This window comes from Loxodonta africana, chromosome 22 (assembly GCF_030014295.1).
Source record: "Loxodonta africana isolate mLoxAfr1 chromosome 22, mLoxAfr1.hap2, whole genome shotgun sequence".
In the NCBI taxonomy this organism is placed as follows: Eukaryota; Metazoa; Chordata; class Mammalia; order Proboscidea; family Elephantidae; genus Loxodonta; species Loxodonta africana.
The window spans coordinates 38716096-38743228 of record NC_087363.1 but is presented as its reverse complement, the minus strand read 5'-3'; the positions used below and the strand labels follow the sequence as shown (position 1 = coordinate 38743228).

At 37.8% G+C, this 27133-nt stretch overlaps 1 protein-coding gene across 8 annotated transcripts in view; it reads right to left on the bottom strand.

The window, feature by feature from the left end:
- TMCC1 (transmembrane and coiled-coil domain family 1) overlaps nt 1-27133 on the bottom strand; it is a 282639-nt gene that overhangs the window by 194457 nt on the left and 61049 nt on the right. For all 8 annotated transcript variants that reach the window (XM_023547876.2, XM_064274848.1, XM_023547879.2 and 5 more), the window contains 2 exons: nt 5965-6019; nt 1480-2170 (listed from right to left, as the gene is read on the bottom strand). In XM_023547876.2, the coding sequence (XP_023403644.2) occupies nt 1480-2043 (564 nt within the window). In that variant the 5' untranslated portion in view covers nt 2044-2170; nt 5965-6019. The remainder of the gene's footprint in view (nt 1-1479; nt 2171-5964; nt 6020-27133) is intronic.

Below are 27133 nucleotides of genomic sequence, written 5' to 3'. Positions count from 1 at the left end.
GAACAAACAAGTTATCACTTAGCTCTTTTTCTACAGAAATTTCCCAAAACATTACAAATGCATCCAATATGCTTTACTTATACTTTTCCTTTTTAACATAAAAGCCTGTAATCCTAGAATCATTATTAACACATTTCATAATCTTCTCTGGTAAAGACTGAGCAGGTGAAGACACGTTATATGGTTGCACCGTTGGTCTTTATCGCCAGCTAAGTTGCGTAATCAATAACCAAATATCTTTTTTACTTCAAAGATAACTATTGTGCTCATAGATACATGCCACTCTTCCTCTTTTGGACTTTTAAAATTTTAATTTATGTCATTATTCTGACAGGTTTAATTTCTTAAGTAAAGTGATTAACTGCTCATTACCAGTTTGATTGCTCTTAATATCACATTTAGGTGGGAGAGGTTTAAAGGTACAAGATTCAATATTTAGATTTCTGGCAAGTTAATATGCAATAAAATAAACTTAATTGTGCCAGAACCAGACACAGAATGAAAGTGATTTAACTATCATAAAAGCCTTAGGGAATACATAAAAGCAAACCAAAAGGTGGCTAGATGGTGACTTACAGGGCAGACTCGGCCTACAAGTATGTTCACTTTGGACTGTGTAATGTGCTAAAAATGAAGAGACTTCCTCATCTAGATTTCCAGTGTCTCTGAAAAAATCAGGGGCTCTGGCAGTCCTCAGTTAGAACAATCAACTAAGGCTGAGAAGACACTGCCCCTTCAGACGGGGCGTGGACTCTTTAGTTTGCCCAAGCCACATAACACTTAACGTTCACTCACTGCTTGCCTGGCCACACGCACCTGAGTTTTCTTCTCTTTGCCTCAACTAACCGTGACAGAGAGGTGAAGTGAGAGTTATATGGAAGGAGTTTCCCCAGGTTTATTACACCTGGTTCTCCTTTCCAGACAGACCAAAAACAAAACAAAAAAGCCTGCTTATTAATAAAAAAAAAAAAAAAAAATAGTATAATAATACAGATGCTGTTCAAAATGTATACTGAATGCTAATGATGTGGTATAGTGGATAAAAATTTATAATTCAGTATATTGCCATGCTAAGCAGTGACAAAACCCAGATTCTAGAATTTTGCTCACTACCTTCATTAAAGTCATTTCCATGTGTAAAATCAAAACGACAAAAATAAAGCTTCTTGGTTCCTCTACCATAAAACTGAGCCATTTAGAGCACATGAAGCAAACTTAATGTTTCAGCAAAAGGGTAAAATAAAACATAGCAATATATTAGGAAGGAAAAAGGAATATAATTATAAGCACTCATTAGCTAGAATTATTATTATTATTATTCATTCCACTTATTTAATGACAAGGGAAACTACAACTACCACTTGGAAGTACTTGCTAAGATACCTCTTTTTGTTCCAAAAGAACAGTTCGGACAGTCCTAGACACAGAGAACAATACGTTGGCAAGAAAAGAAAATCAAACAGACTTAAACAGACTTACCCGCTCTGCAGTTGCCTCCTCTCCTGGCAGACATGCAGCAGCAGCACAAGCTATTTCCATCATAGCTGAGCTGGTAGGAGCATCAGTCGTGGATGAAGACCTAGGCCGGCCTGACTGCGTAGCAGCTGCCATCTCCTGGCCAGATTTCCTGTTGATTTGAGGACTGCCCTTTGGAGCCTCTGGCTTGCCACGCCTACTATGTAAGCTTGTCCCTCTCTTCATCTTGGGTGGCACTCGGATCTGCTGCAGGACTCGATTCAGAGTTGTGGGGTGGGTGGGGACACCATCAATCTCAGCACACGCGTTCTGGCTTTCCAGGTCCATTTCAGGTTCTGGATCTGCCTGAATTTGCTGTACATCGTGTGGAGACACTGATGACCTCCTGCGCTGGTGCTGGAAGAGGTGCTTCAAGCCTTGGCCAATCACATTAATGTTCTCCAAAGCATTGTGGGTCATTTTAGACAACTTTTGTTCTGATTCTGTCTGCTTTCTGGCCTCTGCATCTTGGGATTTGCCTCCAGGATCAGGGTCCTCATAAAACTGTTCACTGCCCGAAGGCTCCATCAGTAGACTTAATATGCTTATTTGCAAACTCAAAATTTTTTAAACACACCAAGACTGTCAAATTAGGTAGGCATTTGCTTCAACAGTGACTACACATGCTGCTGTGAGACGGCGGCTTCATGCCTATCTAATGTACAAAAAATAAAAATAAAAAAGAACCTCATATTATAAATCCATGCAGAAACTCCAGTGTTACAACAAAGAAAAACATGCAGCTAGCCAAACAAATAGGCACTATCATTACGCAACCTTTAATCAGAAGATTAAAAGACAGTTTTTTAGATAGTGGATAACGATTATTTTCTAGAAGAAAAATCTCAGAGCAAGTACACAGGAAAATGAAAAAAGCAATGTTTAAAAAAAAAAAAAAAAATCCCCACAAGTTTCAATATATGAATTGGATACTAGGGGAGCCATCTTGGAATGAATGCCGTAACAGTAGTTGACAGAACAGCCACTGCTTGGGAAATCAAGAGAGAACAGATCATCCAATGTGTTCAGTCTAGCTGAGGCAATCTTACCCCTCTCATTCATAATCAGTTAATTATTCATATGCTGAAACCAGCAGAGTAAATTCAAACAATAATAGTGAAAAGTGGATATCTCAATCTAACTATATGTAGATTTTAATGAAAAACAGGTATTTCTTGTTACTATTCATATTTATCAAGTTCCCTGGTAACTAGAAGTGACAAGTTTGCTCTTTTTAAAAGACAAATACAACTCTTACAAGTTGAACTTCCTGCCGAAGTACAAATGATCTTTCTAGCACCACCCGAGTGAACAGTCCAGACAGAATCAGACTTCCAAAAGACGAGAGTTTTGCTCAGTACCAGCTATCAACAAAGGGGATTCAAAGAAATGCCTTTCTCTGTATAATGTCATCCTTGACAGAAGCTTCCCATATATCCACACAAACTCAAAAGCAGGCAATTAATACAGTAACTGGGTATGAAGAAAAAGTAGAGAAAAAGAAAGTTCAAATAGCAACCACAAACCAGTATTAAATGTAGGCAATTAAAAGGAAGCTGAAACTACGAGATGTAAGGTCAGCACAACTACTGAGATCACATGCATAAATAGGGCTTAAGGGGCATGGCATGGGATGAGATTTTTCATAAAAGAAAGTGTTTTTTTTTATTGAGTTCCTGCAACTATAGAAAACAAAATGGTATTAACGTACAGAATTTGCTAAGGAGGACAAAATATTGCAGAGGAGGTTCTTTATTTCCATATTTTTCCTCAATTTTTTGTTTAAAGGACTTTAAGACCCCCCACACTGTCAAGTGCCTTGAACAATCTAAGTTACCACCAATGAAGCATTAATGTGGTCCTGTTCTGGGGTATGTTGACTCCTTGCCATCATGTGGCAATCTAGGAGTCAAAAATTAATTGGAAGTAAGAATTCACTATGAACTCAAGGCTACTGGAGTTTAGAGGAACAAGAATGCAAACCCACTAGAGTATGCTTCCTGCTGACTACTCTGAGAAGACTTTCTTACCATATGATATGGATACCTAGTTCCTGGCATTGTGGCTTCGCTGTCTACAGTCTCCCATGCCTACTGCCCCATCACCTGACCTCTTCATGATTCAGGAGCAAAAACAGGAAAACAAGTTAGAGACATTTGTCTCTCACCAGCACCTTCCTATTTTCTAAATGCCAAGAAATTATTTGTTCCCAAACTAGGCAAATGAGGAGCAGCTATGAAGGCAGGCAATGTCACTGCCTTTGGCCCAAATTCTTTGTGGTCCCACTGAAATCCTGCCATACTACTGCGGTATCTCACCCTTTTTCTGACTGTGTGTTGCCTCCTCCCGCCCTTCCCTCTTTCCCTTTGGGGTAGCCAAGAAAGAAAACCCTTACCCCTTACGAGAATAATGGCTGCCTTGGTCTCTACTTCTGGGGCTCGTTGTGGGAAAAATCTTGTCAATAGTGTATATACTTAATTATCCTTGTTTTTCCTCATGAGTTTATCTGGCAGAAGAATAGCTACTGAATTAGTTTCACTCTTGAAAAAGCACTGAGCTCCGCAGAGTAAATGGACTATGTAACTAAGACACGCTAATCCAGTAGCAGCGTACATCAACTAGTCTCTCTTTGCAGTAAATGACCCTGAAAAGATAGGGGGGATGTGAAAGCAACAGCCTGATAACGAGGAGGTAGTTTACTTGTTTCCTTCTTTGTATTGCATTAGCTAAATAATACAACTGCTTTGTTGTTGTTGGAAGAAATATTTATAAAAGAAGTTTAAAACATTCCATGAATAAAAGATTGATCTCAAGTTAGCTGAGATACTAAACGACCTACTTGTTTCATATACAAAGATATTAAGAACTTATTACTCAGCAAATCTGTTTCTTTGGGCAGGGCTATAAACGAATCAAGTGGACTCTTTCTAAAAATAAATGAGAATATGGTACATTTAAAATGTCAATAGTTAACCTCATTTTAAATTTCACTAGCATTTCTGTATCATTTATTTTCACATAATTCAGTCATGGATGAAGACCTAGGCCGGCCTGACTGCATAACAGCTGCCATCTTCCAGCCAGATTACAAGCAAATGCCAGCATTTCTTAGGAAAAACCTAGCTAAAAAACCAAACCCAGTGCCATTGAGTCGATTCTGACTCATACCGACCCTACAGGGCAGAGTAGAACTGCCCCATAGAGTTTCCAAGGAGCACCTAGTGGATTTGAACTGTCGATCCTTCGGTTAGCTGCTGTAGCACTTAACCACTACGCCACCAGGGTTTCCAAAACCTAGCTAGCAGGTGTCAATTTCTGAGTCAAGGCTTGTGCAGGCTGTCTTCACAGCTGCAAAGATTAAACAATAGAATAGTAATGATTTTTGGGATTTCTATGGGCAAGACTTGCCTTTATCATACTAACTAGTATAGGCTCCCAAATCACCAAGCCCTCAAGAAACCCAAAATGAGTGTTCAACATTAGGTTGTAAAATAACAATTTTGAAACAAACAAACAGAAAACCACTGCATTGCTTATAAAAATGCAATTTGATACTTAGGCTTATTATCATCATCTGTATTACTGCTGTGGTATCAGCACAAATAAGAAAAATGGTCAAAATTTTGAAGCTTGATAAAATTTTTTGTAGACTAACAGAAAATCTTTATAGGCTACCTTTCAATATAAAAAAAAATTATTGAAGTTCAAATGTTGTGCCAAAAATACAAAAAACTGGAATCTTGTAATAATTAACAATTCTATAAAACTGCTGACAGAGCGCAAGCACCAGAAGACGTTAATACACAGTTTTTTAGGATGCCCCTATTTTCTTCTGTAGTAAAACTCCAATAAATAATAATTGTTGCTCAACTTATAAAATTCCCCATATAACCATATTGAGATCTCTGGTTTAACACAAAGCCAAATGTGCTTTGGTAAGAAGGAAACGTTGGCTTCTCTTTTATTCACTTAGCTTCTCTGAAAAGTAAAGTTCTTATAAGTAAACCAAAAAAAAAAGTATGGAAACGGAAAAGAGGGCCTGGTAAAAAGGGGAGAGGAAGAATGGAGTAAAAAGGAAAAAGTAGAGGGAAAGGCAGTCACCTACAGACAAGGTATTTCAGCAAATTTTGTTGAATTCTCAGAATTTTGAACAATTAGTTTTTCTACCACAGTTTTGCCAAATACATAAGAATACACCACTAGTTCACACTTAGTAAATAAGTTCTGAATTAATATCACAAATAAGAAAAAATTGTTTTTAAAATTCTGTCAAATGTTTCGGAGGGCACTCTACAAGACCATTCCAAATTATATACAAATTATCGTTCTTCTTTTTTTCAAGTTTTCTTTCCAATTTTTTTATTGTTTTGATAGGACAGATTTGGTGACCAAAGCCTTTTAGTCACAAATGAAGTTAATTTCACTAACTGTAAAGAGTTGGGTACTTACCTTCATCACTCTTCCTCAAGCACTTCTAAGGTTTACAGGATCCTTTTAGGATAAGCTGAAAAGCAAACATTAAGAATTATAAAACGAGAAATTCAGAGGAGCAAACTTATTATAGCAAAAAAAAAAAAAATTTTTTTTATAGCTATCTAGGAAAAAACTGAAAATATATACAACAAAATGTTAACAGTGCTTCTCTCTCACTGGTAGGATTAGGGTAATTTTTTCTAGTACTTTCCAATAAGTATTTTCTAATTTTTAAGAATTGACATCAAGAAAAAGTACTCTTGAAAAAGAATATTAACTTGTTAGCACTTAAAAAATAAAAAGTGGCATATGTCATAAGTAGCAATGAATATTTTTAACATTGTACTGAATTAGCAATAAACATTCCATTATTTCTAATCTTAAAGTAATATGAAATGGAAAACAACATAATTTCATAAGAAAATATTTTTTCAAGTAGCTTCCAATTCCGTATCTGCAATTCTGTATTCACAAGCAACTCTAAAAACCATATCCACCATGCACAACTGAGAATAAAGATACACTGAAATTCAAATTTTCCTGGGAAACTAGCTGGCAGGCATTTTCAGAGAAGTAATTTAATTAGGCAAGTATTTTTTCAGCATCTGCTATACGCTCAGCATTATACAGATCAACCAGAGTAATGATCCTGCCCTCAAGAAACTGACAATCTAGGATGAAGAAGATTTAAATACTCCAAACATAAGAAAAATAGCACAAAAACTAAGTGCAAAACTGTGTAAGGAAAATTACAGTTGCCATCAGAAGTCAGAAAGATCAGTTAGGACTGGATTTGTATGGGAAAACCAATGAAGGAAAAGAGGATGACATGGGGAACACAAGGGGAGTACTTCACATAATGGAGCTATTCTGTATTATATTACATATCACACCAGGGTGGTGGGTACACAGCTCTGCACATTTGTCTAAACCCACAGAACATTCCATGCAGCATTATTCACCATAGCCCAAAAGGTAGAAAAAACCCGAGTGTCTATCAACAGACAAATGGATAAACAAAACGGACTACATACATACAATGGACTATTACTCAAGCATAAAGTGAAGTCCTGATACATACTACAACATGGATGAACCTTGAAAACATTATGCTAAATGAAATAAGTCAGACACAAAAGGAGAAATATTGTATGATCCCATTTACATATCTAGAACAGGCAAACTCATAGAGACAAAAGGAAACCCTGGTGGCATAGTGGTTAAGTGCTACAGCTGCTAACCCAAGGGTGGGCAGTTCAAATCCTCCAGGCGCTCCCTGGAAACTCTACGGGGCAGTTCTACTCTGTCCTATAGGGTCACTATGAGTCGGAATCGACTCGACGGCACTGGGTTTGGTTTGGTTTTGGTTTTTACACAGATATAAGTATTATTAGTGGTTTTCAGGGGCTGAAGGACCAGGGTAACAGAAAGTCATTGCTAAAGGGGTACAAAGTTTCTGTCTGGGCTGATGAAAAACTTTCGGCAACAGTGGAAGGGTCGCAGAACATGATGAATGCAATTACTGTCATTACATTGTACACTAACAATGGTTAAAATGGCAAATCTTTTGTTACATACATTTTGTTGCTGTTGTTAGGTGCTGAGTCAGTTCCAACCCATAGAGACTCCATGTACTGTAAAAAAATAAATACTGCCTGGTCCTATGCCATCCTCACAATCGTTGCCGTTTGAGCCCATTGTTGCAACCACTGTCAATCCATCTCATTGAGGGTCTTCCTCTTTTTTCCTGACCCTCTACCAAGCATGATATCCTTCCTTGTCCAGGGACTGGTCCCTCCTGATAACTTTTCCAATGTACATAAGACGAAGTCTCGTCATCCTCCCTTCTAAGGAACATTCCGGCTGTAGTTCTTTCACAACATACTCTGTTCTTCTGGCAGTCCATGGTATATTCAATATTCTTCGTCAGCACCATAATTCAAAGGCATCAATTCTTGTCGGTCTTCTTTATTCACTGACCAGCTTTCGCATATATATGAGGCAATTGAAAACACCATGGCCTGCATGGTATATTCAATATTCTTCGTCAGCACCATAATTCAAAGGCATCAATTCTTGTCGGTCTTCTTTATTCACTGACCAGCTTTCGCATATATATGAGGCAATTGAAAACACCATGGCCTGCTTGGGCCAGGCACACCTCAGTCTTTAAAGTGGTATTTTTGCTTTTTAAGACTTCAAAGAAGTCTTTTACAGATTTGCCCAACACAACACGTCGCTTGATTTCTTGACTGCTGCTTCCGTGGATGTTGATTGTGGATCCAAGTAAAATGAAATCCTTGACAACTTCAATATTTTCTCCACTCATCATGATGTTGCTTATTGGTCCAATTGTGAGGATTTTTGTTTTCTTTATGTTGAGGTGTAATCCATACCGAAGGCTGTGGTTTTTGACTTTCATTAGTGTTTCAAGTCTTCCTTTTCAACAAGCAAGGCTGTCATCTGCATTATTGCAGGTTGTTAATGAGTCTTCCTCCAATCCTTATGCCATGTTCTTCTTTGTACACTCCAGCTTCTCCGATTATTTGCTGAGCATACAGACTGAATAAGTATGGCGAAAGGACACAACCCAGATGCACACCTTTGCTGGCTTTAAACCATGCAGTATCCTCTTGTTTTATTTGAACAACTGCCTCTTAGTCTATATACAGGTTCTTCATGAGCACAATTAAGTGTTCTGGAATTCCTATTCTTCGTAATGTTAGCCATAATTTTGTTGTGATTCACACACTCGAACGCCTTAGCATAGTCAATAAAGCACAGGTAAACATCTTTCTAGTATTCTGATTTAAGCCAAAATCCACCTGACATCAGCAATAAGATCCCTCATTCCACATCCTCTTCTGAATCCGGCATGAATTTCTGGCAGTTCCCTGTCAATGTATTGCTGCAACCATTTTTGAATTATCTTCAGCAAGATTTTACTTATGTATGATATTAATGATATCATTTGATAATTTCCACATTCTGTTGGATCACCTTTCTTTGAAATCGGCACAAATATGGATTTCATCCTGCCAGGTAGCTGTCTTCCAAATTTCTTGGCACAGACCAGTGAGCACCTTCAGCACTGCATCCGTTTGTTGAAACATCTCAAATGGTATTCCATCAATTCCTGGGGACTTGTTTTTCACCACTCTTTTCAGTGCAGCATGGACTTCTTCCCTCAGTACCATACGTTCTTGATCATATGCTACCTCCCGAAATGGCTGAACGAAACCAATTCTTTTTGATACAGTGACTATGTGCATTCCTTCCATCTTCTCTTGATGCTTCCTGTGCTGTTCAGTATTTTTCCTGTAGAATCCTTCAAAATTGCAACTTGAGGCTTGTATTTTTTCTTCAGTTCTTTCAGCTTGAGAAATGACAAGCACATTCTTCCCTTTTGGTTTTCTATCTACAGATCTTGCACATTTCATATTATTTTACTTTGTCTTCTCAAGCAATCTTTTGAAATCTTCTGTTCAGCTTTTACTTCATTTCTTCCTTTTGCTTTAGTTACTCTATGTTCAAGAGCAAGTTTCAGTCTCTTCTGGCATCCATTTTGGTCTCATCTTTCACGTCTTTTTAACAATCCTTTCCTTTCTTCACGTATGATGTCCTTTATGTCATCCCACAGCTCATCTGCTCTATGGTCATTAGTGTTCAATGTGTCAACTCTACACTTGAGACGGTCTCTAAATTTAGGCGAGACATACTCAAAGTCATATTTTGGCTCTTATAAACTTGTTTTAATTGCCTTCAGCTTCAACTCGAACTTGCATATGAGCAACTGATGATCTGTTCCTCAGCCAGCCCCTGGCCTTGATCTGACTGATGATACTGAGCTTCTCCACCGTCTCTTTCCACAGACGTAGTCATTCTGATTCCTGTGTTCTCCATTCGGTGAAATCCATGTGTATAGTCACTCTTTATGTTGTTGAAAAAAAGTACTTGCAATGAAGAAGTCATTGGTCTTGCAAAATTCTATCATGTGATCTCCAGTGTCGTTTCCATAACCAAGGCCATATTTTCCAACCACTGATCCTTGTTTCCAACTTTCACATTCCAATCAGCAGTAATTATCAATGTATCGTGACTGCATGTTTGATCAATTTCAGACTGCAGAAGCTGGTAAAAATCTTCAATTTCTTCATCTTTGGGCTTACTGGTTGGTGCACAGATTTGAATAATAGTTGTATTAACTAGCCTTCTTTGTAGGCGTATGGATATTATCCTATCACTGACAGCACTGTACTTCAGTATAGATCTTGAAATGTTCTTTTTGATGATGAATACGCCATTCCTCTTCAACTGTCATTCCTTGCATGGTAGACTACATGATTGTCTGATTCAAAACGGCCAATACCAGTCCATTTCAGCTCACTAATGCCTAGGATACTGCTCTGTATTCAGTCCATTTCATTTTTGACTATTTCCAATTTTCCTAGATTCATACTTTGTACATTCCATGTTCTGATTACTAATGGATGTTTGCAGCTGTTTCTTCTTGTTTTAAGTCGTGTTGTATCAGGAAATGAAGATCCCGAAAGCTTTACTCCAACCACATTATTAGGGTTGACTCTACTATGAGGAGGCAGCTCTTCCTGAATCGTATTTTGAGTGCCTCCCAACCTCAGGGGCTGATCTTCCACCACTGTACCAGACAATGTTCCAATGCTATTCATAAGGTTTTTCACTGGTCATTTTTTTCAGAATAAGATCGCCAGGTCCTTCTTCCTGGTCTGTCTTAATCTGTCAGCTTCGTTGAAACCTGTCTACCATGGGTGACCCTGCTGGCACTTGAAATACCGGTGGCATAGCGTCCAGCATCACAGCAACACGTAAGCCACCACAGTACGACAAATTGACAGACACATGGTGGCAATTAATGTTAGCTACTGTAATAATAAAGAAAGCATGCAGTCCACCAGCTTTTGGGAAAAAAAGATATTATTACAATTAATTATAGCTACTTCAATAATATCTTATTTTCTGGTGGTCCACATGCTTTTCTTACAGGTGAGGTCTAATCAGCTCTTGATTTACAAACAATTCGAACAAGCTTAGTTATTTTAATGAACCCCAATCAAAACCCCACTGCCATTGAGTAAATTCTGACTCATAGCAATCCTATAGAATAGAGTAGAACTGCCCCATAGAGTTTCCAAGGAGCACCTGGCGGATCTGAACTGCTGACCTCTTGATTAGCAGCTGTAGCACTTAACCAGTACGCCACCAGGGTTTCCAATTTTAATGAAAGGAGGATTATAAAAACCAGTACACACAAACAAAGAATTTAGTGCAAGGGGGAAGAAAACTACTGCATTTTAGCAGAGTATATTGATGGTCCCAATGAAAGCCCTGGGTTCAATAAGAAATTCACTTATACATAGAATAACATATTTAAAAAGATAAAAGGAATTTTTTTTTTATAAGGCAAAAAAGCAACAAAGATTTCAGAAAAACTGGTATTATGAAATAGTTAACTAATTTCTTTGAGAGTTGTACTCCTTCAAGGGGTAAACTCTACTAATCTGGAAACACTTAAAACTCTTCAGTCCCTTTCAAATTCAGTAAATGAAACATTACTATATAAGACAAAATAGATTTTCTGCAGCTCTTAAAAATTTACTTTGTATGATTTTCAACAACCGAAAAGACAAGTCCCTCAAAGCAGAAATAAAATAATATACTGAAATCAGGCTTTCATACAAAAGTTTTCAATATTTCTTAGATGAAGTAGAGCTTTAAACATGCTATTAAGGATCTCTCACCTAATTGTGGGCCCTTTAGCAAATTACTTAACTAGATCTCTAAAGCAGAGATAAAAATATTTCCCATGTCATAGGGTTACTTACCATCAAGAGTAAATGAGATAACATATGCTTGGAAAACATTCAATATAGCACCTGGCACAAAGTACACAAGCACTCAGTAAGTGTTGGCTTCTTTTTTTTTTATCACAACTATTATCATTATTAAACATGTACCACATCATGATCATAAATAATAAATTTAACAGAGTAAGACTTAGGAAGGCGTATCGACTAGACATCAAAGTTTTTTTTTTTTTAATGTCCCATTTAATGCAAGATTGTAAATTCTATCCCAATTAGCACTCTGATTAAGCGTCATTTGAAAACTGTATTTTACTAAAATGTCTGCATTTCTTTGTTAAAAATAGAGGCAAAATCTGTAACAAATGATGGTTGGAAAAAAAATCTGTAACAAAGTCTAAATCCTGATAGAAAAAATTGTGGAAGGATACTACTGCCTCCTGTTCTGATTGCTGTTCTTCTGCCTACATTGTTCAAATATGAAATGTCCTATTCTTTTTTCTGACCTTTCCCAAAAAACAAATACTTCAGTACTTTTAAAATGTAAGACACTGTACTATCCTTATTGGGCCAACAGAAACTAGAAAAGAATCCTCCTTTTTTCCCCCTATGCTCTCCTGAAATCAGAAAAGAGAGCTTACTTTACTGCCAACACACTGATGTTAGTATCTATTTAGGCCAGACCTAAGACACAGATATCTAATTTCATATTTTGAATTCCCATCACACAATTCCTATCAACTCGACGGCAGTCGGTGGGTATCACACAAAGTCCCTTCATGAAAATAAATCACATCCAAAATACTGGCCTTTCCTACTGCGATCAGGCAAAGGTTTAATCATTGGACAGCATGTCACAGCTTTCACGGAATTTTAAGCCAGCGAACTTAAGACTTGATCTGGAAGTTTTCCCCTCCTCTAAGCGCTCTATACAACAATCTTCATACCTATAACTCACAACACATTAACTTCCAGGATCACTACTCGGAACCAGTGCACAGCCAGAACCATCAGAGCTGTTCTGACAGATCCTGGCTAAGCAATTGCAAAGCTTTTGAACAAGCACGCCCCACTCGCCCATATAGCACTGGCCTTTGGCTTCTTGCGTTATGTTCCTTTCTTTCCTCTGGATTTTGAGGAAAGAAAAATAAAGTCATCAATTGAAGCAGAAAGAGAGTGTCATACAAACTTCAAACAAACAAGCACTCAATAGAAATGCTAGCAATTTAGTTATAACAGGTAATATGAAAACTCAATATATTTTTATTTTAAGGATTAAAAGAATTAAAAAATTCCAATATGTTACTTTCATCACATTATAAACCAGCTAGCACAAAGAAAAATATAGCTCAAAGCCAAACAATACAATGCAGAGAGCTATTTTTTATTATCAATGTTGATTCCATTAGATGATGTTTCTGGGACATGAGGTCATTTTAGTTTTAACATTTTATAAAATTCTAGAACACAAGTAGAAGGATTATGGGAGGGGAAGGGCATGTTGGGGGTATATTATCAACTAACTGTAGATGTCAATTAATAATGCTGCTTTAATGTGTGTGTGTGTGTGTGCCAACACAGAGGGCACATGAGTAGAACATCATTTCTGGAAACCGTTAAAATTACTGATTCAATCATTCATTCAGCAAATACTACTCTATACCCACTCTGATTAAAACTGCAGAATATACCAACACATACAAAAATCTAAAGCACAGGGAAAGTACCTATTACTAAAAGGACTGTGTGTTAACTTGGCAAAAAGAAGAGGGCTGATTGTCCAGGCAGAGGAAACAGCAGGTGCAAAGGCCCTGTGGTAGAACGCAGAATGAGGGAACAAGGGACCTAATAAAAACTAGTGTGGCCTAAACAGTGAGAATTAGACAGATGCTGTAAGCTACCACAACGATAAAGCAATTCCTACACACGTATTCACTCACTTTATTTTTATGCAAATAATACGCACCTCTATGTTTATTTGACAACCATGCCCTCCCTCCCCTGCCCCTGCGAGGTATTTTCATAACCACTGCTATGCCAATATTTTTTTACATGTTGCTGTTTAAAAAAAAAATTAGTACAGCATACTTATGAAAATACCTCATTGGGGAATACAGTTGGCAAACAAATGTAAAATATAGTACATCTTAACAAAATAGTATCAAACTAAACACAATAAAAGAGTATATATAAATCTAAGCAGTGAGTTCTTTCCTTCATGAAGACATCTCCTTCTGGCTGTCACCAAAAGGCACCTCAAGCTCCATATATCTAAAACCTAGCTTAAGATTTTGCCCTAAAAAACTGACTTCATTCAGCATTGCTTTTCTCAGGCTCTGCTAACTATGCCTCCTAAATAGTCTTGAATTAATTCCTTTCTCTCCTTTCCGCCAACACCACGCTTACCTAAGTAAACCACCATCATCTCTTACCTAGACAACTGGACTAGACTAGCTTCCTAACTGGCACCCCTGTGTATACACTCTGGTACCCCTCCAACCCATTTTCTACTTTGTAATCAAAAGTGTTCTTGTCAAAAAGCAAATCTGACCCTGTCCTCTCTTGCTTAAAACATTTTAATGGCTCCTCATTCCTCTTAGGATACAAGCAAAAGCTTCTTAACAGGACCTACAAAACGTTCTGAGGGCTAGCCTATCTCTCCATTTCAAACCACGCTCCTTGGCCCTTTAGCTCTTACTGCTTAAGCCATATTAGCTCTAGTTAGGTCCTTCATTTCACCAATTTCCCTTTGACTACAGGGCCTTTACACCTGTTGTTTCTTCTGGCCGGACAACCATCGCTCTCTTCTTTCTGCCAAATTAACACCAACTGTTCCTTTTAATGGAAACCCTGGTGGCATAGCGGTTAAGTGCTATGGCTACTTAACCAAGAGGTCGGCAGTTCAAATCCACCAAGCGCTCCTTGGAAATTCTATGGGCCAGTTTTACTCTGTCCTATAGGATTGCCGCGAGTCAGAATTGACTCGATGGCAGTGGGTTTGGTTTTTTCGGTTTATTCCTTTTAATGGAGCCATGGTGGCACAGTGGTTAAGAGCTCAGGCTGCTAACCAAAAAGTTAGCAGCTCAAATCCACTAGCCGCTCCTTGGAAATCCTATGGGACAGTTCTACTCTGTCCTATAGAGTCACAATGAGCTGGAATCAACTAGACCGCAACAGGTTTTTTGTTTTTTTTTTTTTTACTCCTTTTAACGGGAGCATTTCTTAAGGATGCTCTTCTGACCTGGTCAAAACTTACTAATACAGTCGCTTATAATACCACTGTCACAGCTGCAACATTTTATTTAACATTAATTTAATATTAATGTCTATCTCCTCTACCAGACCATAAGTTCCATGGGGGAAGATATCACAACCGTTTTTGCTCCACATTATATCCCCAATGTCTAGGTGCACAATAAAAAATTTGTTGCATGAATGAATAAATGCATGAACCATGCTCAAGAACCATGAAACACAGTCCAGACAGACTAAGTCAAAGTTCAGTTGCCAGCAATCACGAAATATTCAAACCAGGTCGAGCTGCCATCACAATGATCCTTCCTATGTTTAATTTCCTTTACCAAGACCCTTCTAGCTGGGATAATGAAGTTTAATCATCACAGACCTTCTTCTGATTGCTTCCTATCAACATGAGTGTATGATCAAGAATTTAGTTTTACCTAACATAATTTGGTCTTTGTCCTTGGTTCCTATGAAATAACCCTTGGAACCCTGGAATTTAAGTGTCTTTGATAAGGATTCCCACCACAACTAAAATAGGTTAGGTGAGGTGATGAGGTAACTTTGGGATTAGGGGCTGGCCAGGCCAGAAAGACCCACCACGTAATACCTCATGATCACCTTCTAATATCAACCGACCTCAGGGGAGAGATGCTAGGGTCTGCATTATGTAATGGGACCCGCAATAAAAGCTCTGAACATGAAGCTCCATGGACTTTCCGGTTGGTAAGACATCCATGCACATGAAAGAGAGCAGCTTGTCCCTTTTTGAGACACAGAAGCTCTATGTTAGGAACCCTCGAAGACTTTGCCCTTTGTGTCTCTTTGTTGGTATCTTTTTTTTTTTCCTACGATAAAATACACCACTTTCCATGATTTCTGTGAGTCATTCCAATAAATTATCAAACACAAAGGAGTTGTGGGATCTAGCAGGTCAGGAGTTAGGGGGCCCAGGTGGGACTCCCAAGCCTGTGGCTGGCATCTTGAAGGTGTAGAGGAAAACTCCTGAATCTGCAGCCAGCACATCAAGAGTCCAGAGGGGACTCCCAAGCTTGCAGTCGGCATCCGCTATTTGACAGCCTGAAGGACAGTGTCTTTTTAACTTGTGAGACCTGACCTAACTCTGATGGCTAGGATCAGAGACAGGAGTCCTGCATATTGCAGCTGGTGTCAGAGAAGTGAAGAAGTGGGGATCTTGATTTAATGGTGACTGATCATTCAAAAACGGCTGCAGCAGTATATTGACAGGGAACTGCCAGAAATTCAGGCCAGTTTCAGAAGAGGACATGGAACCAGGGATATCATCGCTGACATCAGGTGGATGCTGGCTGAAAGCAGAGAATACCAGAACGATGGTTACCTGTATTTTATTGACTACGCAAAGGTATTCGACTGTGTGGATCACAACAAATTATGGACAACATTATGAAGTATGGGAATTCCAGAACACTTAATTGTGCTCACGAGGAACCTTTACATAGATCAAGAGACAGCTTTTGGACAGAACAAGAGGATACTGCATGGTTTAAAGTCAGGAAATGTGTGTTTTAGGGTTGTATTCTTTCACCATACCTATTCAATCTGTATGCTAAACAAATAACCTGAGAAGCTGGACTATGTGAAAAAGAACGGGACATCAGGATTGGAGAAGACTCATTAACAACCTGCATTATGCAGATGACACAACCTTGCTTGCTCAAGGTGAAGACGACTTGAAGCACTTACTAATGAAGATCAAAGTCCACAACCTTCAGTATGGCTTGCACCTCAATATAAAAAAAAAAAAAAAAAATTCTCACAACTGGACCAATGAGCAACATCGTGATAAACAGAGAAAAGACTGAGGTTGTCAAGGATTTAATTTCACTTGGATCCACAATCAACAGCCATGGAAGCAGCAGTCAAGAAATCAAAAGTTGCATTGCATTGGGTAAATCTGCTGCAAAGGACCTTTTTAAAGTGTTGAAAAGCAGGGATGTCACCTTGAAGACTAAGGTGCGCCTGACCCAAGCCATGGTATTTTCAACCGCATCATATGCATGTGAAAGCTGGACAGTGAATAAGGAAGACCAAAGAGGAACTGACGCCTTTGAATTGTGGTGTTAGCCAAGAATACTGAATATACCATGGACTGCCAAAAGAACCAACAAATCTGTCTTAGAAGTACAACCAGAATGCTCCTTTAGAAACAAGGATGGCGAGACTGTGTCTTACATACTTTGGACGTGTTGTCAGGAGGGATCAGTCCCCTGGAGAAGGACATCATGCTTGGCAAAGTATAGGGTCAGCAGAAAAGAGGAAGACCCTCAAAGAGGTGGACTGACACACTGGCTGCAACAATGAGCTCAAGCACAACAACAATTGTAAGGATGGCACAGGACCAGGTAATGTTTCATTCTGTTGCACACAGGGTCGCTATGAGTCGGAACCGACTCAACGGCACCTAACAACAACAACTGACGTTAGCCTTGGAGTGAGAACATCATCAAAAACTCAAACTTCACTGGTGGTGGTGGTGTTAGTTGCCATCAAGTTGATTCCAAATCAGAGTTACTCCATCTGTGCAGGGCGGAACTGCTCCATAGGGTTTTCAAGGCTGTAACATTTCAGAAACAGATTGCCAGGCCTGTCTTTCAAGGTGCCTGTGGGTAGATGCAAAACCGCCAAACTTTCAGCTAGTAGTCGAGTACTTAACCCTTTGCCCCACCAGGACTCCCAAACTCCATTAAATAATCTAAAATAAAACAATCTCTTCACCAAAGACATTCAGGCAGCTACCAGATACATGAGGAAATGCTCACGATCATTAGCCATTAGAGAAATGCAAATCAAAAGTACAATGAGATACCATCTCACTCCAACAAGGCTAGCATTAATCCAAAAAACACAAAATAATAAATGCTGGAGAGGTTGTGGAGAGACTGGAACACTTATACACTGCTGGTGGGAATGTAAAATGGTACAACCACTTTGGAAATCGATTTGGCACTTCCTTTAAAAAAAAAAATTTTTTTTTTTTTTTAAAGCTAGAAATAGAAGTACCATACGATCCAGCAATCCCACTCCTTGGAATATATCCTAGAGAAATAACAGCTGTCACACAAATAGATACATGCACACTCGTGTTCATTGCAGCACTGTTCACAATAGCAAAAAGATGGAAACTACCTAGGTGCCCATCAACAGATTAATGGATAAACGAATTATGGTATATTCACACAATGGAATACCACACGATACAGAACAATGAAGAATCCACGAAACATCTCATAATATGGATGAATCTGGAAGGCATTATGCTAAGTGAAACTAGTCAGTCACAAAAGGACAAATACTACATGAGACCACTATAATAAGAACTCAAGAAAAGATTTAAACGCAGAAGGAAACATTCTTTGACGGCTACGAGGGTGGGGAGGGAGGGAAAGGGGTATTCACTAACTGGTAGGCAAGAATTATCTTAGGTGAAGGCAAGGACAACACACAATACAGGAGAAGTCAGTACAACTGGACTAAACCACATGCTAAGAAGTTTCCTGAATACAACCAAACACTTCAAGGGACAGAGTAGCAGGGGCAGGGGTCTGGGGACCAGGGTTTCAGGGGACTTCTAGGTCAATTGTCATAACAAAGTTTATTAAGAAAATGATCTCCATCCCACTTTGGTAAGTGGTATCTGAGGTCTTAAAAGCTAGCAAGCAGCCATCTAAGATGCATCAATTGGTCCCTATCCACCTGTAGCATAGGAGAAGGAAGAACACCAAAGACACAAGGAAAATGTTAGCCCAAGAGACAAAAAGGGCCATATAAACCAGTGACTCCATCAGCCTGAGACCAGAAGAACTAGATGGTGCCCAGCTACCACCAATAACTGCCTTGACAGGGAACACAACAGATGTTTTCTCCTGATGGAGCAGGAGAAAAATGAGGTGAACTCAAATTCAGGTAAAAAGACCAGACTTAATGGTCTGAGATGGAGGGACCCCAAAAGACATGGCCCCTAGACTCTCTGTTAACCCAGAACTAAAACCATTCCCGAAGCCAACTCTTCAGACAAAGATTAGACTGGACCATAGGCCATAAAATGATATTCGTGAATAGAGTGCCTTTTAGCTTAAGTAGATTCATGAGACTAGACGGGCAGCTCCTGTCCGGAGGCAATAATGAGAAGGCAAAAGGGGAAAGGAGCTGGTTGAATGTACATGGTAAATCTGGGGTGGAAAGGAGGAATGTGCTGTCATAGGGAGAGCAACTAGGGTCACATAACAATATGTACATAAATTTCTGTATGAGAAACTAACTTGAACTGTAAACTTTCACTTAAAGCACAATAAACGAAAAAAAGCAATCTAAATCTGTTTGATCGTAGTTTTCATAACAAAATTACTACTTTTTTTTTTTTTTACATCTTATTGTCAAGTCCCAAAACAAATCCCTGGTTTATCTTGAAATCTAAACCTCTTACACTACTTATCCAAAAGAACTCACCGCAAATAAAATCTACCAAAAAATACCAGTTAAATAAATTAAAATCCTTAGACACTTTAAAAATAAGTAAATAAATGCAGTAAAAAAAAAAAAAAAGCCCAGTAGGAAAAGAAGAAATCAGGGCAAACTTTGGATGAAAAACCCCCTTCACCACACAAAACAAGAAAGACATCTTCCCCATGAATTCTGGCAAGGCCAATCCTCAGCCTCATTCACAAAATTCTTGGATAGCTTCCTTGGTATAAAAAACCCCATGCTATTTCACTGTGACTATTCTAAAGCCTGAATATGGATATGCCAATTTGGGAGAGTTGCCTATTTTGATGGTAAGCAAACAGTTCTCAGCGGTTTTTCAACAATTCCAAGTCATAAAAACAGTAGGTACTGTAATTCACAGCAAAGTAAAAAATCCTGCTATTACCAGAGGCTACAGTACCAGAAATTATTAACAATTTAGGAAAAGATAACGTTTCTGAGAAATAACAAGGGTTAATGAGAACAAAACCTCGGGTCTTCAGATTCCCAAAATGGCCAAATAATTTAGCATGAAAGTAATGACAAAACTACTTCATCCTTTTGATTAGTCTCTTCAAGCAAGGTCAACAACGGGCTGTCAAAACATAAAATCTAGAACAACCAATTCTGTTCTCCTGACAATAACTGTATATACTGCTAAAATAACTATCTCAATGCACATTTTTCATTTTATGATTTTTCTCATATGAATTTTTCCTGAATTTTTGGCATTTACGATCACATAGGAAACCCAGGTTGCGTAGTGGTTAAGGGCTTCAGCTGCTAACCAAAAGGTCGGCAGTTCAAATCCGCCAGGCGCTACTTGGAAACTCTAAGGGGCAGTTCTACTCTCTGTCCTATAGGGTCGCTGTGAGTCAGAGTCGACCCGACAGCAGTGGGTTTGGCTTGGTTTTAGTTTACCATCACATATGATAGGATAGGACGGCACTGGATTCTTTTTTTTTATGATAGGAAAAGAATGAACAGGCAATAAAAGAACATTAGTGGTCTTATACACTGCTGGTAGGAATATAAAATAGGACAGCCGTTCTGGAAAATACCTTGGTAATTTCTTATCAAATAAAATACGCACTTGCCATACAACCCAGGAATTGCACTCTTGAGCATTTGTCCCAGAGAAATAAAAACTTATACATGAATGCTCATAGTAGCACTACTGGTAATGACCAAAAATTTGAAACAACCCAAATGTCCTTCAATGAGTGAATGGTTAAATAAACTTGGTACAGCCAAACCATGGACACTACTCAGCAATAAAAAGGAAAAAACTATTGATATCAATACACATAACAACTTAGATGAATCCTGAGAGCATTATGCTTAGTGGATGAAAAAAAAATGCTAATCTCAAAAGGTTAGGTACTGTATGTTCCCATTTATATAACACCATCAACTTGATGAAATTACAGAGATGGAGAACAGGCAACAGGTAAAGGGTGAGGTGCAACTATAAAGGGGTAATACAAGAGGAACTCCTCCGTGGTGACGAACAGTTCTGTATCGTGATGGTGATGCTGGTTAAGTGGGATCAAACTGCCTTGAACTACACACACACACACGCACGAACAAATGAGTGGATGTGAAAACTGAATAAGATCTATAGTCTAGTTAACAGTATTATAAAAACATCAATTTCAAATACATATGAGCAAAAGAAAAACAACAGTTAAGAAGATTAAGAATTAGTTCCCAAAATAAAACAATGTTATACAACTTCATGAATTTATTCAATAAAGATTAGCCTTGGGCTTCCAAATATAACTCTGGCTCAGTCTCCAGTGGAAATATCAGCTACCTTTTCCTCTCAACTAGCTGATTAAATCAGCAACTAGTAAGGTAAGTACTTCTGAGTCATCAAGAGCCTCTTACCTGAAGTCTGAAAAGAAGAAGGAAAGTACAAAGTCTCAGAACCCATAGCAAAACCAATGTTATCTGGCTAAAAGAAAATCTAGCCGTAAGTACCGAAAATGCAAAGAGTATGTATGGGGCCAAGAATGGCACACTGATAATGGGTTTTAGTTTAAAAATAACATCAAAGGGATTTTACATATTTTCTTGATTCTGGGCCTTATCAATTGGTTAAAAGACACACTTTTAATAACAGCTTCGGGGGAAAGAGGGAAATGCTACCATATTAAATGTACACAATACTGAAACAATAAAATGCAAAAAAAAAAGGATGTCTCTTAAAACTGAGAAAATAAGGAGTCTATAAAATATCTTTGTGCCTAACCAATACTTATTGTTTGTTCCAAACTTTTCAAAGTCACAGTTGGACCTGAACACCACTCCTGGACTTTTACTTATCCCAAAATCTACTGGGTCTTTTAGAGGTAATCAATAATTGACAATAACTTTTTGCTGAGAGCTTACAGAAGTTTATCTTTTGCAAAGATGTGGTAAAAATGCAAATATGTGAAGTATAACCATAATGAACCTGAACTCTACCAAAAAAAAAAAGTCTCAGTACTGTATCAACCACAAGTAACTTGCTAACCTTCAACTTCCTAATGGGTTACAATAGTACCTACTCTCATAGACTTGTTTGGAGGGTTAAATGTAAAGCACTGAGAACAGGGCCTGGTATGTAATAAGCATACCATAAGTATGAGCTTTTTTAAAAATTAAAAAACAACAACTCTTTTTAGCAAATGCTGGGCACCTGTTTAGGCAGCTGTCTGCAGTGCCTTGGTTCCAATCTAAGGTCTCCCACTCTGAATGCTGCAACAGGTGTTTCTCATCACCCTGGGCACAACAACCTTAACTTGTATGTGGGAGGCACTTGGCACTCAGTTTTCTGCTTAATTTGTTAAGAAGAGGAAACCACCAACCAAGCTTAATTATGAACAAATAAACTTAGAAGAGAGCAGGAAGAATTAACAATTGAAGACAAAAGCTAACAGTATGAGACTACTATTCTTCAAAGATTTTAGAGACCTCTTGTATAGCAGCATCTCACAGTTGTATAGTTTCAAAGCACCTCTTAACACATTACCTCCTTTGATCCTCATGACAATCCTGTGTGCTACTTGCCGTTATTTCACATTTTACAGGAGAGTAAAATGAGGCTTGTGACATGCCAAAGGTCACACAGCTAGCTAGTGGGGAGAGCTGGAACTTAAATCTCTGACCACTTTACCATAGCTACCTCTCTAAACAATTAATGGGGATAGGTTTCATAAAACTACAACTTTCTGATCATCCTCCATGATATCTCAGCAAACTACTGGCAACTTCTAGGTAATTAAAAAAAAAATTAGAATCAAATAGTACCTTAAGGATCATTTCAAGTGTAACCTCTCATTTTGCATATGCTCTTATTAAAAGAAAACATTTTCAGTATTAAGGATCAAAAACATCAATGTCCTCACATTTCAACACCTGCAAGCAATGTGGAGATCAAGGATCAAGCATGTGTGGAGACCAAGAATAAAAGGATTAAAACATACAGATCCTAAACTACCATTTGTTTTGCCTGACTACCTGTTGGTTTCCAATATTACCTGTTAGGAAAAACAAGACTTTCTTTCACAAGCCAAATTCAAAATTTCTTATGATAGCTTTAAAGATTTTAGTTTTAGTAACTGATTCTCTTATAAAGAGCCTTACTCATGCCTAAAGATATAAAAATATATATATATATATATATATCTGCAAAATTTTTTCATTATTTCTTCTCACACACTTCCAAAACAGCAGTAAGATGTAAAAAAAAATATATATATAGTATATGGTAAACTGATGGAAATAAATATACCAGTAACCTGAAGGAACAAAAACAATCTTGTAGTCAGTATTTAAATTTTTTTTACTGAGATCCTGACTTGCCCACAATACAATTTCCTTCATTTTGCCACAACACACAAGCATTGCAAAATATTTACAGACAACGGACTATAATGACCACATTTAAACCTTTAAATACTCAGGGAGAAAAAGGTGATGTCTCAAAGTCCCATTACCTTGTCAGTACAGAAACTTTTTTAAGTGTGCAGATATATTTTTATTGCCTAAGCCCTGGTGGCACAGTCGTTAATTGGCTGCTAACCAAAAGGTCAGCAGTTTGAATCCACCAACCACTCCTTGGAAACACTATAGGGCAGTTTTACTCTCTCCCATAGGTTCGCTATGAGTCATAATTGACTCAACAGCAATGGATTTTTAAGCTTATTTAAGCAAATAAGTCATGATACAAACGTGAAATTGCAAATAATCTTAGTATTAGATAAACCATAAAAATGAACTAATGAAAAAAAATTTTCTAGGAAATTTACCTTTTGACTTTTTTGTTCTAACATAGTTTGGCACTGTCTCCCTCCCCCTCACTGCCTGAAAAACAAACATAATTAGGACTTCAATCTTTTAATTTTTTTTTTTTCTTTTCAGAGTGCCTGACACACAGTTGGTGCTCAAAAAATGTTAAAGCTCCCAAGAGACTTTAAACTTCCCATTAATCCCTAGCATACCATGATTATGAAGGTATATAATCAAACCAAATCTGTTGCCATCAAGTTGGTCCTGACTCATAGCAACCCTACTGGACAGAGTAGAACTGTCCCATAGGGTTTCCAAGGAGCGGCTGGTGGATTCAAATTGCCAACCTTTTGGTTAGTTTATCTCCTATATCAGGTCAATTTTATAATTTTTGGCCAATCTATCACCAGTGACAACTGAAAAAACACATAACGGGCACCAAAGCAGGATTTCAAGACATAAGGCAAAGTAAGAAATACAGACAGTTGACTTAATCTAACAAATCCGATAATTTTAAAAACATTTGTTAAATAATTTAAATTGTTTCCACCCTTCTACCTTCAGGAATCAACCATGTATAGATGTTTCATGTCTTGATGTCAAAACTCAACTCCACGAAATATTAAACGGATGGAAATTTGATCATAATATATTAAGTATAACAATAAAGAAAATGGGTAACAAAACAGTATATACACTATTACTCACACACAAATATGTGTACGTAGATATGTTTGCACCTGCATCTACAGTGCACATATATATCAAAATAGTAACACTGGTTATATCATTGAAAATCATCATAAAAATTATAACTTTCTGCTTTATATTTATTTGAGCCTTTTCTATTTGTAGAAACATTTAAATGTGTTCCTTTTATAATCAGATGAAAGCAACAGTATTAAAAACTTTACTTCACTAAGAAAGGTACAGACTATCTAGGATTTGTACAAGTGAACAAACATGCTTTTCCAATCATCTTTGCTTTTGCAAGCGGTCCAATAAGGGGAAAAAATAAACCAAATGGGTTTATTACAGGCCCTGTGGCCTGCATGAATATTCTCTAAGTGCTTTGACAGAAGTGGGAGAGGGAGAGAAGGTAAGTGGAAACACCAGAGAATTACTATTTAGGGCAAGGATCCTGTATTCAAGTGATTTACAATCTCACTGGTAAAACAAGACTTAAAATATAATTAGGAAAACCCATTTTAAAAGCAGGCAAAAGATGTGAATATACATTTTTCAAAGAAGATATCAAAGAAGATATACAAGTGGCCAATAAAGACAGGAAAAGATGCTCAGCCTTAGCCATTAGGGAAATGCAAATCAAAAGTGTAATGAGATACCACTCCACAGTACTAGGCTGGCTAAAATCAAAAATGCAACATAACAACTGTTGAAGAGAATGTGGAGAAATTGGAAGCCTCCATACATTACTGAACTCAAAGGCTACAAGTTTGGCTTTTGATTTTTTTATACATTGCTGGTGGGAATGTAAAAGGGTGCAGCCAACTTTGGAAAGCAGTCTGGCAGATCCTCATATGCTAAACCTAAGAGTTACCTACAACAAACAACAAGTTGCCATCGAATCAATTCCAATTTACAGTGACCCTTTAGGACAGAGTAGAACTGCCCCATAGGGTTTCCAAGGAGTGGCTGATGGATTCAAACTGCTGACCTTTCGGTTATCAGCCATAGCTCTTAACCACTGTGCCACCAGAGCTCTAAGAGTTACCATAAAAAAAAAAAAAAAACCAAACCCAGTGTCGTCGAGTCGATTCCGACTCATAGTGACCCTATAGGGCAGAGCAGAACTGCCCCATAGAGTTTCCAAGGAGCGCCTGGTGGATTCGAACTGCCGAGGCTTTGGTTAGCAGCCATAGCACTTAACCACTACACCACCAGGCTTTCCAAGAGTTACCATACGACCCGGTAATTCTACTTTGGGGCACATAAATGTAGTCCACACAAAAACATGAATACAAATGTTCACAGCTGCATTATTCATAATAGCCAAAAAACAGAATCAATCTAAATGTCCACCAACCAATGAATGGATAAACAAAATGCAGTATATCCATACAATGGAATTTTATTCAGCAATAAAAAAAGAATACTAATACACACTACGACGTATAAACCTTGAAAGCATTATGCTAAGTGAAAGAAGCCAGTCACAAATGCCCACGTGGCATATGATTCTATTTACGTGAAATGTCCAAAATAGGAAAATCCATACAGAAATAAAGTAATTAGTGATTGCCTGAAGAAAGAGTAAGAGAAGGAGTGACTGCTTGGGTACAAAGTTTCTTTTGGGGATGATGAAAATGTCCTAAAATCAGATAGGAGTGATGGTTATACAACTCTGTGAATACACTAAAAAAATCACTGAACCATTTAAAATGGGTGGATTTTATGGTATGTGAAGTATATCTCAATAAAGCTACTAAAAAATGATATTAACAATAGCAGAAAATGGATATGTGGTATATAAGATCTCTGTTATCTTTGCAACTTTTCTGTAAATCTAAAACATCTAAAAAATAAAAGGTTTATTAAATATATATATGCTCTTTGTAGAAATGAAAAAGCCAATCTTCAAATTTATATGGAATGGCAACAGGCCCCAGAGCCAAAGCAGTTTTTAAAAAGAACAAAAAAGTAGGAATACTTACATTTCCTGATTTCAAAGCAGACTGCATCTGCTTACATTTTCAGTTTTTTCCATGCCACTAAATATTGTTCCAAACAACCACAAAAAAAAAAAAATATATATATATATATATAAAATAAAGCTACAATAATCAAAAAAGCCTGGTACTAGTATAATGACACATAGGCCAGTGGAATTGAACTGAAGAGTCCAGAAGTAAACCCAAGGATGCTAAGTCCATTCAATGGGGAAAAAATAGTCTCTTTAATAAATATCGATGAGACAACTGGATTTCACATGCAAAAGAATGAAGCTGGACCTATACCTAACCCCATATATAAAAATTAAGTCAAAATGAATCAAGGAACTACAAACATAAAAACTAAAACCCTAAAACTCAGAACAAAGCATAGTGACAATGCTTTGGAAGTCCCTAGATGGAGCAAATGGTTAAGTGCTAGCCAAAAGGACAGTCTGCACCCACCCACAGCACCTAGGAAGACAGGCCTGGCAATCTACTTCTGAAAGGCCACAGCCTTGAAAACCCTTTGAAGCAGTTCTACTCTGCACACGTGAGGTCGCCATGAGTTGGAATCGATTCAACAGCAACTAGCAATGCTTTATGATCTAGTTT